General features: G+C 36.7%; 6 protein-coding genes and 1 long non-coding RNA gene across 10 annotated transcripts; 3 read left to right on the top strand and 4 right to left on the bottom strand.

Moving 5' to 3' along the window:
• The first annotated feature begins 1,220 nt into the window (after window positions 1–1,220).
• Window positions 1,221–2,864, top strand: AT5G42760 (Leucine carboxyl methyltransferase). 2 transcript variants are annotated; one of them, NM_001203525.1, is made up of 3 exons: window positions 1,221–1,783; window positions 1,890–2,470; window positions 2,670–2,864. In NM_001203525.1, the coding sequence occupies exons 1-3, from the start codon at window positions 1,378–1,380 to the stop codon at window positions 2,775–2,777; spliced, it is 1,095 nt and encodes a 364-aa protein (NP_001190454.1). In that variant the 5' UTR covers window positions 1,221–1,377; the 3' UTR covers window positions 2,778–2,864. The 2 variants fall into 2 exon arrangements, with proteins under 2 accessions (NP_001190454.1, NP_568611.2); NM_123640.3 differs by having other exon boundaries at window positions 1,336–1,783; window positions 1,890–2,699.
• AT5G06385 lies at window positions 2,245–2,632 on the bottom strand. Its single transcript, NR_142912.1, has one exon. It is a non-coding gene; the product is annotated as an other RNA (long non-coding RNA).
• On the bottom strand, window positions 2,651–4,094 carry AT5G42765 (plasma membrane fusion protein). Its single transcript, NM_123641.3, has 5 exons — window positions 3,847–4,094; window positions 3,520–3,755; window positions 3,319–3,419; window positions 3,133–3,192; window positions 2,651–3,002 (listed from the first exon to the last, which is right to left on the bottom strand). The coding sequence occupies exons 1-5, from the start codon at window positions 4,052–4,054 to the stop codon at window positions 2,918–2,920; spliced, it is 690 nt and encodes a 229-aa protein (NP_568612.1). The 5' UTR covers window positions 4,055–4,094; the 3' UTR covers window positions 2,651–2,917.
• Window positions 4,095–4,400: 306 nt separating this feature from the next.
• On the top strand, window positions 4,401–7,031 carry AT5G42770 (Maf-like protein). Of its 3 annotated transcripts, NM_001203526.1 has the most exons (10): window positions 4,401–4,586; window positions 4,774–4,845; window positions 4,943–5,017; window positions 5,095–5,175; window positions 5,630–5,710; window positions 5,976–6,045; window positions 6,118–6,209; window positions 6,300–6,341; window positions 6,420–6,500; window positions 6,688–6,935. In NM_001203526.1, the coding sequence occupies exons 1-10, from the start codon at window positions 4,560–4,562 to the stop codon at window positions 6,766–6,768; spliced, it is 702 nt and encodes a 233-aa protein (NP_001190455.1). In that variant the 5' UTR covers window positions 4,401–4,559; the 3' UTR covers window positions 6,769–6,935. The 3 variants fall into 3 exon arrangements, with proteins under 3 accessions (NP_001190455.1, NP_001330976.1, NP_199091.3); NM_001344464.1 differs by lacking the exon at window positions 5,630–5,710 and having other exon boundaries at window positions 4,412–4,586; window positions 6,688–7,031; NM_123642.4 differs by lacking the exon at window positions 5,095–5,175 and having other exon boundaries at window positions 4,412–4,586; window positions 6,688–7,031.
• Window positions 7,032–7,130: 99 nt separating this feature from the next.
• HB27 (homeobox protein 27) lies at window positions 7,131–8,170 on the top strand. Its single transcript, NM_123643.3, has one exon. It carries the CDS (start codon window positions 7,254–7,256, stop codon window positions 7,980–7,982), a length of 729 nt encoding a protein of 242 aa, NP_199092.1. The 5' UTR covers window positions 7,131–7,253; the 3' UTR covers window positions 7,983–8,170.
• Window positions 8,171–9,265: 1,095 nt separating this feature from the next.
• AT5G42785 (uncharacterized protein) lies at window positions 9,266–10,270 on the bottom strand. Its single transcript, NM_148076.3, has 2 exons — window positions 9,986–10,270; window positions 9,266–9,708 (listed from the first exon to the last, which is right to left on the bottom strand). The coding sequence occupies exons 1-2, from the start codon at window positions 10,104–10,106 to the stop codon at window positions 9,482–9,484; spliced, it is 348 nt and encodes a 115-aa protein (NP_680381.1). The 5' UTR covers window positions 10,107–10,270; the 3' UTR covers window positions 9,266–9,481.
• Window positions 10,271–11,456: 1,186 nt separating this feature from the next.
• Window positions 11,457–13,569, bottom strand: PAF1 (proteasome alpha subunit F1). Its single transcript, NM_123644.5, has 2 exons — window positions 13,038–13,569; window positions 11,457–12,168 (listed from the first exon to the last, which is right to left on the bottom strand). Exons 1-2 carry the CDS (start codon window positions 13,386–13,388, stop codon window positions 11,683–11,685), a joined length of 837 nt encoding a protein of 278 aa, NP_199093.1. The 5' UTR covers window positions 13,389–13,569; the 3' UTR covers window positions 11,457–11,682.
• Between the last annotated feature and the right edge of the window lie 107 nt (window positions 13,570–13,676).

A 13,676-nucleotide genomic window follows, 5' to 3' on the forward strand; every position in this document is an offset into this window, starting at 1 on the left:
TAAATTTGATCAAAAATACTTAGGCGATCATCCCATCTACGTGTTATACACACAAACAAACCAATATTACAATCAACACAAAAATCATGAAACAAACCAAACTAATGAACAATTATCTATTGACACAACCATCTCAGGGATTCAATTTTGGATGCATCAAAAATCCATCCTACACATCAAAACAAACAAGTCAAACAATCTTAACAGTTTAGATAATCTTATGGTCACACACACCTTGAACCAAATATGATTTTTGAACAAAAACAGCAATCCCACAACTAGCAGTGACTTTCCACTTGCCTAGGTGGACTGGTTTGTTTTATAATTATCCAATTTAAGATGTACTTTTCTCAATTCTTATACAAAAATATTTTGTTTGACCACAAACATGCGTATTGCTTGGGTTTATTTTCCTAAAGAACTTGATAAATTGAACATCATGATGTTGAATCCTGAAATGAAATAGCAAACAAATTTAAAACTTCTCACCAATGTCTTAAGACAAAATAATCGTACGATTGATAATGAAACGTTTTAAAAGAACTAAACTTGTGGACTGAAAGTAGAATTGGTTGTTTTTCAGTTAATCTTAGTGTCATCATGACCGTGAGACATATTTGTTATTAATAAACAATAATTGTGGTAGCAGAAAATTTGACCAAAATTTTGGTTGCAACTTGCAACCATCGTTACTAGTCTAATGCTTACTGGCAAAAAAATTCATAGTAAAGAAATGTAAACTAGTTTTTTTCAGGTGATTGTCAAAAAAAAATAAAAAAAAAAAGGTTTTTCAGGCAGAAAATTAAAGCATGTGAATAAGTTTATTGTCGGAATTATGAACTATAAACCTATCTACTTCATTCTTGAAAATTTAATTGTATTTTAATTAACTTTTGTCATACATTAATATTTTGTAACGTATAAATATTTAAAAAAATGGTTTCTTTTTCCAAAAATTTAAACAAATTGATATCATTTTTTTGTGTGAATGAAATAAAAAGCAAACAACAATAAAACTTCTCACCAATTTCCTACTTTGGACAAAATAATCGTACGAGTGATAAAGAAACGTTTTAAAAGAACTAGAAAAACTAGTGGACACTCGAGCTCTAGATTTAGTTGGTCAAAATCATTAAGTAATTGGAATAGTGGAAGGGGTTAAAAGAAGCAACTAGAGAGTGGAGCCACTCGTTGCTCTCTTAAGAGGAAAGAAAAAAGCCAGTGGTTACGCAATGAAGAACGTATGCTTTTGCTTCTAAGCCTTTGGTTTTTTATGTGTGGTTCTCTTTTCTTATCTCTATGAACCAACACCAAACATTTTCCAACATTCCTTCATTATATATCAGAACAAAACATTATTCGTTCATGAGAGAAACAATGTCTGAAATAGAAAAGCAAAAGCCGGAAGAAGAAGAATCATCCACGACATGGCCGGATATCGAAGAAGAACTCGTGCTTCCCGATGTGTTACGTAGTGAAGGCGTGAAGAAACTGCATATGAGTATTCAAAGTGAGTGGGATTACCTTCAGAAGTCTGCTTGTCAAACAGCTGCAGGAAGAGCTTTGTGGAAACATGTTATTCATGATCCGCTTGCTCATTTGTTTGCTGGAGAGACACATTTGAGAAACCTACACACAAAGATTCAGACTGACCGTCTCAACAATGCTCGAGAGGTTTCTGGTGTGATCCTAGCCGTTCGAACTCTCTGGTTTGACACAAGGATTCAAGCTGCTCTGGAGTCTTTCCACGGCGATGCAGCACAGGTTGTTCTACTTGGTGCAGGTTTGTTTTCCCCTGTTTAGACATTTTAACTTATGTGTGTATATATATATGTGGAGCATGAGTTTAAGATAAGTAGCCAACATAGAATGATGTAATTGAATTTCAGGAATGGATGCAAGATCATACAGACTAAACTGCTTGAACAAAAGTGACGTATTCGAAGTGGATTTTCAAGATGTTTTGGAAACCAAAGCGAGCCTAGTTCAAGCTGCAGTAAACTCTAGAGATGAGCTTAGGATGACAGCGAAATCACTAGTCAGAGTAGCAATTGATATCAGAGACAACGATTGGTTTGAACAGCTTAAAAAATCAGGTTTTTTGCCAGAGATTAACACGGTATGGGTTCTCGAAGGTATTCTCTATTACCTGTCTCACACAGAGGCAATGCAAGTACTAAACCTCATAGCTGAGAAGTGTGGACTAACCAGCACAGTTCTCTTGGCGGATTTCATGAACAAACCATCAGCTACACTTCCAAACTCTGTGTTCCACTTTTACAGTGACTGGCCTGATCAGCTCTTACCAACTTTGGGATTCTCTCATGTCAAGCTTTCACAAATAGGTGATCCAGATGCGAATTTCGGTCTGCTCCACGATCCACGGAATCTCTTCAACAAACTTCTCCGCCTGCCAAGGACTGCACAAATCCATCCAGATGATGGAAAACCATGCTGCCGTTTGTATTTGGTCGAAGCTTCCGGTTCACCGCCTCAAGATAACCAAGCGAGCTTGTAAGCTCCTTCCGGACGTGCATTTGGCACTGCACGCTTTTGCAGAACAGATATATATGTGAGTCTTTCACACTAGAGAAATTGTGTAGGAGGTTAATGTAATTTGATGTATAAACGATTGATATGAACAATTCATTATATTCTAAACTCTAAAGTTCTATATTTCTATCTGCTTGAAAATTACAACGAAGAAAGAACGCTTGTCATGCCTTTCGATAACTAGCATGATCGTCCTTCCTTACTGTAACTCAAACGATGAATGAAGCTCAGCATCAAGCATAAGAGTATATTCATATAGAACGAGATATCGTCTCTCACTTAGACAGTTGTAAAAAAAGTTGGTACACCTATTCAGCCATAATGATTTCACAAGAAGAAAAGGAAGAGAGAACTAGACTTCATCTCAAATCTCAAGACAGTCTTTGACACCCTTCTCAAATTTGTCAAGATAAGAGATAGTCTCTGTAACCCCATCTGCAACTTTTTTTCTGCAAAACAAGTTAAAACATTGTACTGCTTTAGTGACATGAGAGATACCAAATCATCATACAAATATAGTTTCGAGTAACAGAGAACACATAGAAGAAACGGATCCCTTTAATCATTTCAATCACTAACCTATCAGAAGGAAGATTCATATCAACCCCATTCGTCAACACGATAAGGGAACCGAAAGACCTGCGATATAAAGTAAGTGCAAAATCAACAAACAAGAACCATAAATCACAGCATTTGCATCACATTTCTATAATTCAACAACCAATTTCATTACACATTTCAATAGAGAGTCACACTAGCACATACCTAACAAGATCATCAAGTATATTCTCTGCTTCTAATTTAACTGGATCCTTATCATCAAGTAATGAAGCAGCATTCTTCACAACAAGCTTAAATGTACAAACCTAATCAACAACATCATCATCATCATCATAAAAATCAAAACTTTAATGTCATTCATAACTAAAACCCAAAACTTTAAGATCAATTTAAGATTCTAGAAACCTCAACTCCGGATTTAGATTGAAAATCAACAAGAGAGCTTCTTTCTTTAGGAACACAATCTCTTGCAGAAGACTTAAACAGATTCTGCAGATTCTCCAAATCTTTCTCTGTATAATCAGATTCACTAGTTAACGAAAGATAAGCAGATTGAAGAGCTTGACGAGTTGCATCAATGGGAGCAAGTAAGAATCTTGAAGACTTCTTCTTCTGATCTTTAAGCCACTCTTTAGGTCCTGCTGTGTGAGAAAATTAGTTTTTTTTTCAAAATTCACAAATTTGGAGATAAGATCAATAAAATGAAGAGTGAGTGAGAAGTGTGTTGTGTACAGATTCCTAAGGAGAAGGCGAAAGCGGGATTGGTGGGGGAGAGAGTGAGGAGAAGAGAAGTGGCGGAGGAGAGAAGAACGGTGGCGTCTCGGCGAGAGATAATCTGTGGCAGGTGGTCGGAGATTTGTGCGGCGGCGATTGGTGGTGGTGGTGGAGGTTTAGTGTTTGAAGAGAAGAAAGGTTGAGAAATTGGGATAAGACGAGCCATGGCTTAACATTAACGAGCTAAGTTATGTGTACCCGCTCATGTGGTATTTACCAATGGTTTCCTTTTTGAACAGATTTTTGTCTTGTTTTTAAACACAAAACGACGTCGGTTTGTGAACATAATAAAAATGTAAATGTTGACTTATCTTTGCTAAATTGGTCCGTCAGCTAAGGATGTACCTTATTTAGCAAAATTAACGAAAATTAACGATTTAATTGAAAATCAACTAAAGTTTAAAATTAAAGTCATCCTACTCAAAATTGGTGCTTTGTTTCACCACTTTTGATAAACTGGTGATGGTTTTTATGACATTTTTTCCAGTAATAAAAGGGGTAGTTATGCAATTTAGTAGAAGTTAAAGGGTTTCTAAACAAACTTAAAAACCAAATTTTTCTTTATTGCTTTGCTCGAGAGTGCCTGCAACTGCAACAGTTGAGATTTTGAGCGTGTCAAGGATTCTGATTGATAACGATATTCAAGTTCAGCAATCTCATTGCAGTAGAAAATGGAATCGAATCATCCTCACTTCAAGGTCCGCTTCTTTTCAATAGGTTTCTAGTTCGATTCATGAACTGTTTCTGCAGTCAATTTCGAACTTGTGAAATCTCCATAACTTGTGCTTTGAATGTATTTGCTAAAGCTATAATCTTGTTGCGTTTCAAAAACCATCCTTTGGAAAAATTGGAGTCTTTTGGTTGCTTATTGAAATTTGTTTGCAGCTAATTTTGGGATCTTCTTCGATTGCTCGACGTAAGATACTAACAGATATGGGATACCAATTCACTCTCATGGTAATTTCTTGTTCCTTTGAAATTATTATTCAAAGACTGCATTTTTGTATTTGGGCTTCTAGTTCAAGTAGAAGTTTACTGGTAATTGTTAATGTAGAGTGCTGATATTGATGAGAAAAGCATCCGCAAGGAGAAACCTGAAGAGTTGGTTTTGGCTTTAGCTGAGGCAAAGGTAACTTCATTAGTCATCTGCAATAAAATGGTTGCTTTTATGGTTCATGTTTCTTTTTGTTAATCTTGTCATCACAGGCTGATGCTATTGTGTCAAAACTACAAATTAGTGAATGTGAAGATGAGGAACAACCGAGAGTCTTGATTGCATCGGATACAGTATGTAGTTTTTGGTTTAGCTAATTACTAGTAAAGTCTCCATCTACTATCACCAAGTTCCATTTTATGTTCTTGGGAATGCATCATCATCTTCTTTGGAAATATACACTCTTACGTCGTAATAGCTCTGATTTGTCCTGCACCAGAAGTTGCTTTATGGGTTTTATCTCTTTAGGGTCCTCTATATCTTACTCTGAAGCTAGTATTTGTCATTCTTTAGGTCTTGATCTACTCTTGTTTATTCTGTGAAATTTAAGTCTTTATGCTCTGCCTACATGATTTGATATCGCATGTTTTGTAGCTCCGCCTACAATTATCATTTCTGCTTCCACCAGTGTTTTTATTAACTGGAGGGACCTGTTTCATGCATATATCTTTTATTAAGCCAAAGGTGTTTTATATAGCATTTGCTCTTCATCAGTCTCATTGATAAACCGGCATAATTTTTTCCCAGGCTGAAGCAATCATGCAGCGGATCCCTGATGGTGAAAACATAGAGGAGGATAAGTCGACCTTACTTATTACTTGTGACCAAGTACTGAGCTATATTTAAACTTTCTGTGTTTGCTCAAAGCTTTACTATGATATTATCAACTAGCTAGCTGTAATGGACACCCATGTTAGGTTAGGTTAGTGATTAAATGGAGTCTAAAGAGCTAAGATTGTTTAAACATTCAGGTTGTTTGTAATTTATAGGAGTTGACTAATGAAAGATGGGGCATTCTAAGGACAGAAATGGAATTTGGTGATAATAGATAGTCTATGAGAGACTTGGGTTTAATGTTTTGAATTGTATGAAGGTGGTTGTCTATGAAGATGCTGTTAGAGAGAAACCCTCGAGTGTCGAAGAAGCAAGGGAGTACATAAGAGGTAAGCTCACATGATTTGTTTTGCTTACTATAACTCAAGGCTTAAGGTTAAAGAACTAAATTCAAAACACAGGCTATTCCAAGGGGCATACAGCAACAGTGAGTTCTGTGGCTGTGACAAATCTCAAAACAGGAGTCAGAAAAGGAGGCGTCGATAGAGTGGAGGTAACACTATAATCTTGCGTTTCATTAAAGTTAGGATTGTTACAATTTGGGAAATATATAGCATCAGCTGATGATGTAAATTCCTAACAGATCTATTTCAATGAAATACCGGAAGAGACTATCGAGAAACTGGTGAGTGGTGTTTTGTACAAGTTTAAGACATATATTTCACCATATCAATATTGAAGTTAAGGCTGTGTTGATGAGCAGATTGAGGAAGGCATGGTGCTTAAGGTGGCTGGTGCACTCCTAATCGAGCATCCGCTAATCTTGCCATGCGTTAAGGAAGTGGTTGGATTCCTTACCTTGTCCATTTTAAAATATGAACCATTATATGAATTTACAAGGATTTAAGTCTATATAGTCTATCCCTTCTTCTTCATAGATACACATGTTGATCATACGGTTTCGTTCCTCTTGTTCTTTTAATACCGTTTTGGAGCATGGGATGTTAAACTAGGTTGTATTGTTGTATCAGGTTGGGACAACAGATAGTGTGATGGGTCTGCCCAAAGAATTGACTGAGAAACTGATAAAGGAAGTATTGGCAAGCACATAGGTACATTCGTCGCCTCTGAATGTTGGTGTATTCATGTTGTGAGGATTATAGATAAGTTTCGGAGTTTAATTTGGGAAATGAGCTTAATGTTACAGTCAAACTAGTTTATTCAGTTGTTTTACTACCTCTTGTTTCTGACTTAACCTTTAGACTGGAATTGGTAATTGATAGCGTGATATTAGAGAGGCTTACCATCAAAACCACCCAAACCGAAGTAAACCAAACCGGCTGAACCTAAGTTTAAGTAAATAAGGTTTGTGTTGGACTTACGGTCTCTTGGTTTGGTTTGGTAGCCCCTAACCAATTGGTTACGTAATTTATTTCCGGTTAAACACAAGTTTTGTTGGAAAACGGAAACTGTGACTGGTCACTAGTCACTATCAAGCAGCCTAAAAAGTATCGACTCTTCTTTATCAAAAAAGTTTACACAAACACTTTCTCTCCACTGAACTCATTTTCTCTCTTCTTCTTCATCATCATCATCAATGGATGAGATAAAACCAAAGAAAGAAGAGAATTCCAAACGACGTCGTAACGTCAAACCCATTTGCCGTGAAACTGGAGACCACGTCCATTATCTTCCAACATGCAAAACCAAGCCCAAACCCACGCGTACTCATCACGCGCCACCACCGATCCTCGACTCAATCTTCAAAGTCACTCACAAGCCACACTACTACGAATGCAGGAAGAATCACGCCGCTGATATCGGAACCACCGCTTACGACGGCTGCGGCGAGTTTGTTAGCTCCACCGGTGAAGAAGATTCTTTAAACTGCGCCGCATGTGGCTGTCACCGTAACTTCCACCGTGAAGAGTTAATCCCGGAGAACGGCGGCGTTACTGAGACGGTTCTTGAAGTTCTCAAGATTTCATCGTGTCAGTTTCGTCGGATCTTTTGCTCACCTTACGGCGGTGGAAAAAGCGAAGGAAAGAAGAAGAAGAAGGAGAAGGAGAGTTATGGAGGGGATCCGATAATTAAAGATCGATTCGGCGGTGCGGAGGAGGAGGAGGGGATAGTGAAGAGGTTGAAAACGAAGTTCACGGCGGAGCAAACGGAGAAAATGAGGGATTATGCGGAGAAGCTTCGGTGGAAGGTGAGACCTGAGAGGCAGGAGGAGGTTGAAGAGTTTTGTGTAGAGATTGGAGTGAATCGGAAGAATTTTAGGATTTGGATGAATAATCACAAGGATAAAATTATAATTGATGAATGATTATTTACCAAACTTAATTGTGTTACTTTTCTTTTCATTCTACTTTGTTTTAATTTGTGTTTGATTTAGTGTAATGTATAAATAACAAGCTCATTATTGGCTAAAACCAATTGTGGAGAAGGATTTGCCACAACCTTCGTAATCAATAGTTTTAATGCAAGAAGTAAGTAATATTTCGTTTGGATTTCTGATCTGCTGTGCTCATTACTTGTAAGTTGGCCCAACCCAAAATGTGAATGGTCAAGAACATGAACATGACAAGGTTCTTAAAACACAATATTACAAGAAAGAACACCAACTATGAAAGCAGACCCCAACTACACGTTTCTTATACCAAAAAACTGACTTGGCCTTCATTTCCTACATAAATCTTACTTGTTCTTTAAGTCCTGCACTGAGTGATAGAGCCTTGAGAGGGTTTACCTAGAGAAGCCTACAATATGGAATTTGGACTCCAAGCTTGTGCAAATTTGAACGCTTGCTTTAAACATAAATATGTTTTGTCTAAATGATTTATCTCGATTTTTTGCACTATTATGCGAAAAAGACCGTTAGTTGCGTTCCTTTTTTTTTTTTTTTCTAGATTTAGGTTTATAATAGTAGATTGTTTAATTTCTTAACTCACTTACTATTTTAACTTGCATGTGTTTATTCAACCATCTTGTTTTTGTTCGCAACACGTAGTTTAGTTTCAGTTATCTTAAGTACTGTCATTCATATTTAGTCTTGAGAATATCAACAAAAACTAAACGATTCTTAGCTTAGTTCATATCTCATATCTTTGGTGTGTGACATTCTTAATATTTAATCATCGACCTTGTTATTACGACCACCTTCCTTCACTTTACTCTTTCGATTAAGTAATAAAAATTCGGACACAACATCTATAGTGGACTTCATCCAGATTAGTCTTGAAGATTTACACGGCCGCACTAGTACCAGAGCAAAATTGATGAACATATCGCTACAACCGGAATAGTAGGCAACCCTTTTAAGCTTTACCGCTTCATCTAATCATCTTCCACCTATGTAGATGTCCTCACATTGAGATGACAAAGTTGTATGGAGATATATACTCTTATACGAGGACATCCTCTACAAAGTTGTATGAAGAATACACCAAACAATCGAAAGTTTGTTAAGAGTTTATCTACCGATTCTGTCTTTTTCTTTCTTCACCAACTCTTGATTGTATGTGAATGTTAAATGAATTATAGACTAATTATTTTTTATTCTATTTTTCTAACTACAAAAATAGAAATCATAACGCAAAAAGAAAAAGTTTCTTACCATTGGCCTTTGCCAAAAGGATGCGAATTTTACATATGTACAAGAAGTCATCAAGAACTGCTATTCCATAATTATGATTAATTAGGTTTCATAGAATAAGTAAAAAATATATATCTGAGTCATTATGAACACTTACTTGATCAAAGAGGACAATTTAGATAATCGCCGAAATAAAAAAAGAAAGAAAGAAAGAAATAATTCCTTTAAGATCATCGCAATCTCATGGGATGTGCCCGTTTAGCGACTAATCCTTCTTGTTGTTTTATCCGCAAGGAAGATAGTGAAGGCATAACATGGTTATCTTCAGGCGTTGGCGCCATTGACGGCTCCATCATCAACTTCTCTTCTTCTACGTGACTAACAAACTCTTGTGCCAAATGCATTTCTTCTGAATATCCCATCATTCTTCTTGGACCAGAGTCCTTGATTTTTTGTTCTGAAAACCATATAAAAAATATTGAATATTTGCAACACAATGGTCACTATAGAACAAATTAAACTAAAACGTTCTTTTTTTATTAACCAAAACATTTTCCGCTGAGCCCGTAGCCTCCTAAAGACCGAGAATATACCCTTATTGGGCGTATTTCATCCCTTCCAAGCAGGATTGAATTGGCAATGAAAGGTTCAACTTCCTTTGCAGGACCGAGTCAACGATGATATTATCGACTAATAGATGAAGTTTGATGTAACAAGATTGGTAAGAGGAATACCTTGATCATTAGAGAGTGGTGGAAGATTTTTGAGAGATTGAGACCAGCTAACAAGCATTGGGGTGATAATGGTGAGAAGAGCCCAGAAGAAGAAGATCATTACGTAGGCCCTTCCTTTCATTTCTCAACAACAATTTAATTTTCTTCTGACCAAACCATCGATCTTTGTTTCATCCTTAATAATAAACCACAAAATACAAAAATGGTTTAAGAAGAAGACAACTTCTTCCAACAAATAAACGTTGAGCTGGCCATGTTTGCATAACATTCTCAACACTTTCTTCGTTGTTTATCTTATTTTATTGTAGGGTTTTAATAATCACGCATGAAGTCAAGCATTTCAACAAATTGTTAGATTAATTAACTTATGTATTGTGGTTAGGATGGTGGTTGTTTTGGTATCACTTTCGGTCCGGTCTAATCCCCTCCAATTTTTTTTGTTTTGGCATTGGTGCGACTATGATTAGACAAATGGTAGACCATATTCGTTTTTGCGTTCAGAATGCAATATATATTAATATAATGTAGTTTGTGCTATGTCTAGATGTAACCAAAATAAAATAAAATAAAAATAAATGAGTTTTGACTGTATTTTTTTATTAAATTGCATGCCAAATTGTTTATATTTAATACTCATAATTTTATGTCAACATCGAAAATATTTAGTTTGGCGATAATATCAGTTTTATTTTTTTGGTAAAAAAAAGTGTTATTTGCTTCAGACTGCATTATTTATATTTGTGAATTATGTGAATTTTTACGTTGGAAAATATGGAATAGCATTTTAGTACAGAACTTATATAAAAATTGCCGATAAAATCGTGAAATTGCGTTTTTGCTACAATTTAAAGTTCCTATGTTCTTGATAGAAACGGTTGACAATGATTATCGTTCAAACCCTGTTGTAATGTAGGATAATCTTACAACGAGACACCTGAACCCGTAAAAGATCTTGTGTTTTCCAATTGCCTTAAACGATTTGACGTAGTTTCGTATGTTTAATTCACAATGTCTTTTGACACCGAAAACATGACTGTTCGTTGTTAATTCAATTTTATATGATCCACTAGCTCTTAGATGCAATGATAAACTCTTGATCATTTTTTTTTCCTTTGATGGTTAATTTGGTGTATATACGAGAACGGATGCTGGATAAAGCAAATGATTAAGAGAGACGGCAAAGTCAATGGGTCTGGTTTACATGGTTCCCATTATCCAAAGTCTTTCGTAGTCGTCACCATGTAGGGGGCCACTTATGTTTTCTATTAGACTAAATGACGTCGAGCTAATGATTTTATCATAATTTACGATTTAACATTAAATTCTGGAGTTCTTTGGGTTAACAAATTTTAGATTAACCTTCGAAGGAAACTTGAGGCTGGTCAATTTTTTTGTTAAAACCCTCTGCAGGGCAGGCCTAACAAGGCTGGCTTGGCCTGCTTGACAGCCCTAGTTAGATGACACTACACACTTTTTTAGCAAGGAATTGCAGAACCAAAGAGATAGGAAGTCGTGAACAGATTTCAGATTTAAACCAAAAGACCAGAATACGAGAAAGTCTTGATGGCAGCTATTGAGTTTAAATGACGAAATGGTTTCAACTTCTCAAGCATATAATCTAAACCCGCAGCCATTTTGCAAAGTAAAAATCCAACTAACATCGAAATAAAATAGTTCCAGCGTTACACACACAAGCCTTACATTTCCATTGGAGCCACGTCTTGGTCACCTGCAACACCACCACCTCGTTCTGCTGGTGCAGCCTCGGCAGCTTCGGCCTCACCCTCACCAGCCTCGCCTTCTCCTTCCTCTTCCTCTGGCACTTTCTCAAATGTGTCGATCACTTTCTGTATTGCTTCCTGGTCCAGGAAGTGGAACGGTTCATCGACTCCTAGAATAGCGACTGTGCAGAGAGAACTCTTCAGTGTTTCCCCTTGCAATGTCTCCCTAACAGCCAAAATAGCATCTTTGATCAGATCTTCTCTAGAAGAATCCCCAAAGCTCTCAAACCTGCGTTCCAGATAGGTCTTTGCTGCTTGGGAACGGGATCCAATAGCAAAAGCTTGGTACTCGAAGTAGTTTCCGCTGGGACAGTTGTAGTAAAGGTGGGCTCCAGACTCATCCAATCCACCTACCAGCAAACCAACACCATAGGGTCGTTTCCATGATCGTTGGGTACAGACCTGTTCATAAAGGCAAACATACACATAAATATTTCCTTTTCCAGATCAAGAAATATAACAAAAAAAACCCTTGGTAAAGACAAGAAATATGACAATAATGTAACTTAAGTTGGACCTGTCAAGTAAAATCTCTCCTACAAAAGAGTAAACCAACTAATAAAGTTTGACAATGAGGAAATACAAGACCCTTCCTTTTATAAACACATATAATATATGGGAGCTCTTCCCAATGGCTTTGAAAAGTATTTATGCAGATGTGGATAAAACAGCTAACTTAAGAAACCATTAGATAGGTGGAAAAACAAAGTGAGAAGTAGCACATAATTACAGAAAAGATGTCGAACAAGCACCTAGCAGGAGTAATTGACTGGTAAGATAAGTGCATAGTGGTGAGAACGATGCAAAACAAAGAGCGGAATTCACTTCTTAGAGGTACTGAAAATCAATAACTCCAAATAAAAACTGCAGAAACAAGCAAAAGCACCAGAAGAAACACAAATCTCTTTCTTTTAGAATCCTATTGTTAAGCTCTTAGTTATGGTTAAACTTTTAAATACAAGATTATGCAGCAGTAACAACAAACATGCAAACAATTTCACTAAACAAGATTCAAGTTTCTGCTATGATAAATTAAGAAAACTCTTATTTAATGCAATTTAGAATCCTAATCAGCTCAGATCAAACCCTAAGCACAAAGTCAAGAAGCTAATGGCTAAATTTGAGCTCAGTGATTCACAGTGTAATCGAATTCCAAATTCCTCAAATTTCAATTAACAATTACAACACACTTATCACCGAATCACACAAAACCAAGCGTAATCGATTCCAAATTCCACCAAATCTCAATCAACAAACTACAAAAGCCTAACCTGAGCTTTATCAGCAAGATGAACAACGAGACGACCAACAGGAAGAGGAGACTCATAAGTAAAAGAGTGATTAATCGATTCCGATCTCATATACCGAGACAATACACGACCGTCGGCTGTGAGACCAGCGATTGCAACACCGATATGGTCATCGACTTTAAAGATCTTCCTCTGATGCGAAGAAAGCTCCGATTGAGCTTTGTTAACACAAGCGAGAACGACATGAGAACGAGATCTGAGTCCAATTGCTGCAGATCCTTGCTTCACTGCTTCCATGGCGTATTCCACTTGGAATAAACGACCTGTTGGACTCCATGTCGTAACATCTGTGTCGTATTGGTTTCTGAACATCTTTGCTTCTTCGTCTCGCTTTCTTCTTCACTCGTCGTCGAAAGGGTTTATAGAGACGAAAGTTCAGAAACAAAACTTTTCTTTTCCTTCAAGCCATGGATGCTCTCGATCTCTCTCTCGATTTAATGGGCTTCTATTAAATTCTGGGCTTTGTATTGGCTCGGTATCTAGCTTATTGGGCTAAGACTTTAGGCATATGTTTTATACAGACTTTAGGCCTATGTTTTTATACAGGATAATCCTTGTATATTCTTTTTTTTTTTTTTGATGAAATGTGAAATTGTTTAA

The sequence above is a fragment of the Arabidopsis thaliana genome, chromosome 5, assembly GCF_000001735.4.
Source record: "Arabidopsis thaliana chromosome 5, partial sequence".
In the NCBI taxonomy this organism is placed as follows: domain Eukaryota; kingdom Viridiplantae; phylum Streptophyta; class Magnoliopsida; order Brassicales; family Brassicaceae; genus Arabidopsis; species Arabidopsis thaliana.

Bases quoted from the DNA above. Each gene is read 5' to 3' on its own strand.
- AT5G42770 (NM_001203526.1), top strand. From the start codon at position 4,560: ATGGAATCGAATCATCCTCACTTCAAG. The intron at 4,846-4,942 runs GTAATTTCTTGT...TTGTTAATGTAG, and splicing joins GATACCAATTCACTCTCATG to AGTGCTGATATTGATGAGAA. The intron at 5,176-5,629 runs GTATGTAGTTTT...ATTTTTTCCCAG, and splicing joins TCTTGATTGCATCGGATACA to GCTGAAGCAATCATGCAGCG.
- AT5G42760 (NM_001203525.1), top strand. From the start codon at position 1,378: ATGTCTGAAATAGAAAAGCAAAAGCCGGAAGAAGAAGAATCATCCACG. The intron at 1,784-1,889 runs GTTTGTTTTCCC...ATTGAATTTCAG, and splicing joins GGTTGTTCTACTTGGTGCAG to GAATGGATGCAAGATCATAC. The intron at 2,471-2,669 runs GTCGAAGCTTCC...TAAACTCTAAAG, and splicing joins CATGCTGCCGTTTGTATTTG to TTCTATATTTCTATCTGCTT.
- AT5G42765 (NM_123641.3), bottom strand. From the start codon at position 4,054: ATGGCTCGTCTTATCCCAATTTCTCAACCTTTCTTCTCTTCAAACACT. The intron at 3,756-3,846 runs GTACACAACACA...TTTCTCACACAG, and splicing joins CGCCTTCTCCTTAGGAATCT to CAGGACCTAAAGAGTGGCTT. The intron at 3,193-3,318 runs GTATGTGCTAGT...TTTATATCGCAG, and splicing joins ATACTTGATGATCTTGTTAG to GTCTTTCGGTTCCCTTATCG.
- HB27 (NM_123643.3), top strand. From the start codon at position 7,254: ATGGATGAGATAAAACCAAAGAAAGAAGAGAATTCCAAACGACGTCGT.
- PAF1 (NM_123644.5), bottom strand. From the start codon at position 13,388: ATGTTCAGAAACCAATACGACACAGATGTTACGACATGGAGTCCAACA. The intron at 12,169-13,037 runs GTTAGGCTTTTG...CTTTATGAACAG, and splicing joins ATCTTGCTGATAAAGCTCAG to GTCTGTACCCAACGATCATG.
- AT5G42785 (NM_148076.3), bottom strand. From the start codon at position 10,106: ATGAAAGGAAGGGCCTACGTAATGATCTTCTTCTTCTGGGCTCTTCTC. The intron at 9,709-9,985 runs GTATTCCTCTTA...TATGGTTTTCAG, and splicing joins ACCACTCTCTAATGATCAAG to AACAAAAAATCAAGGACTCT.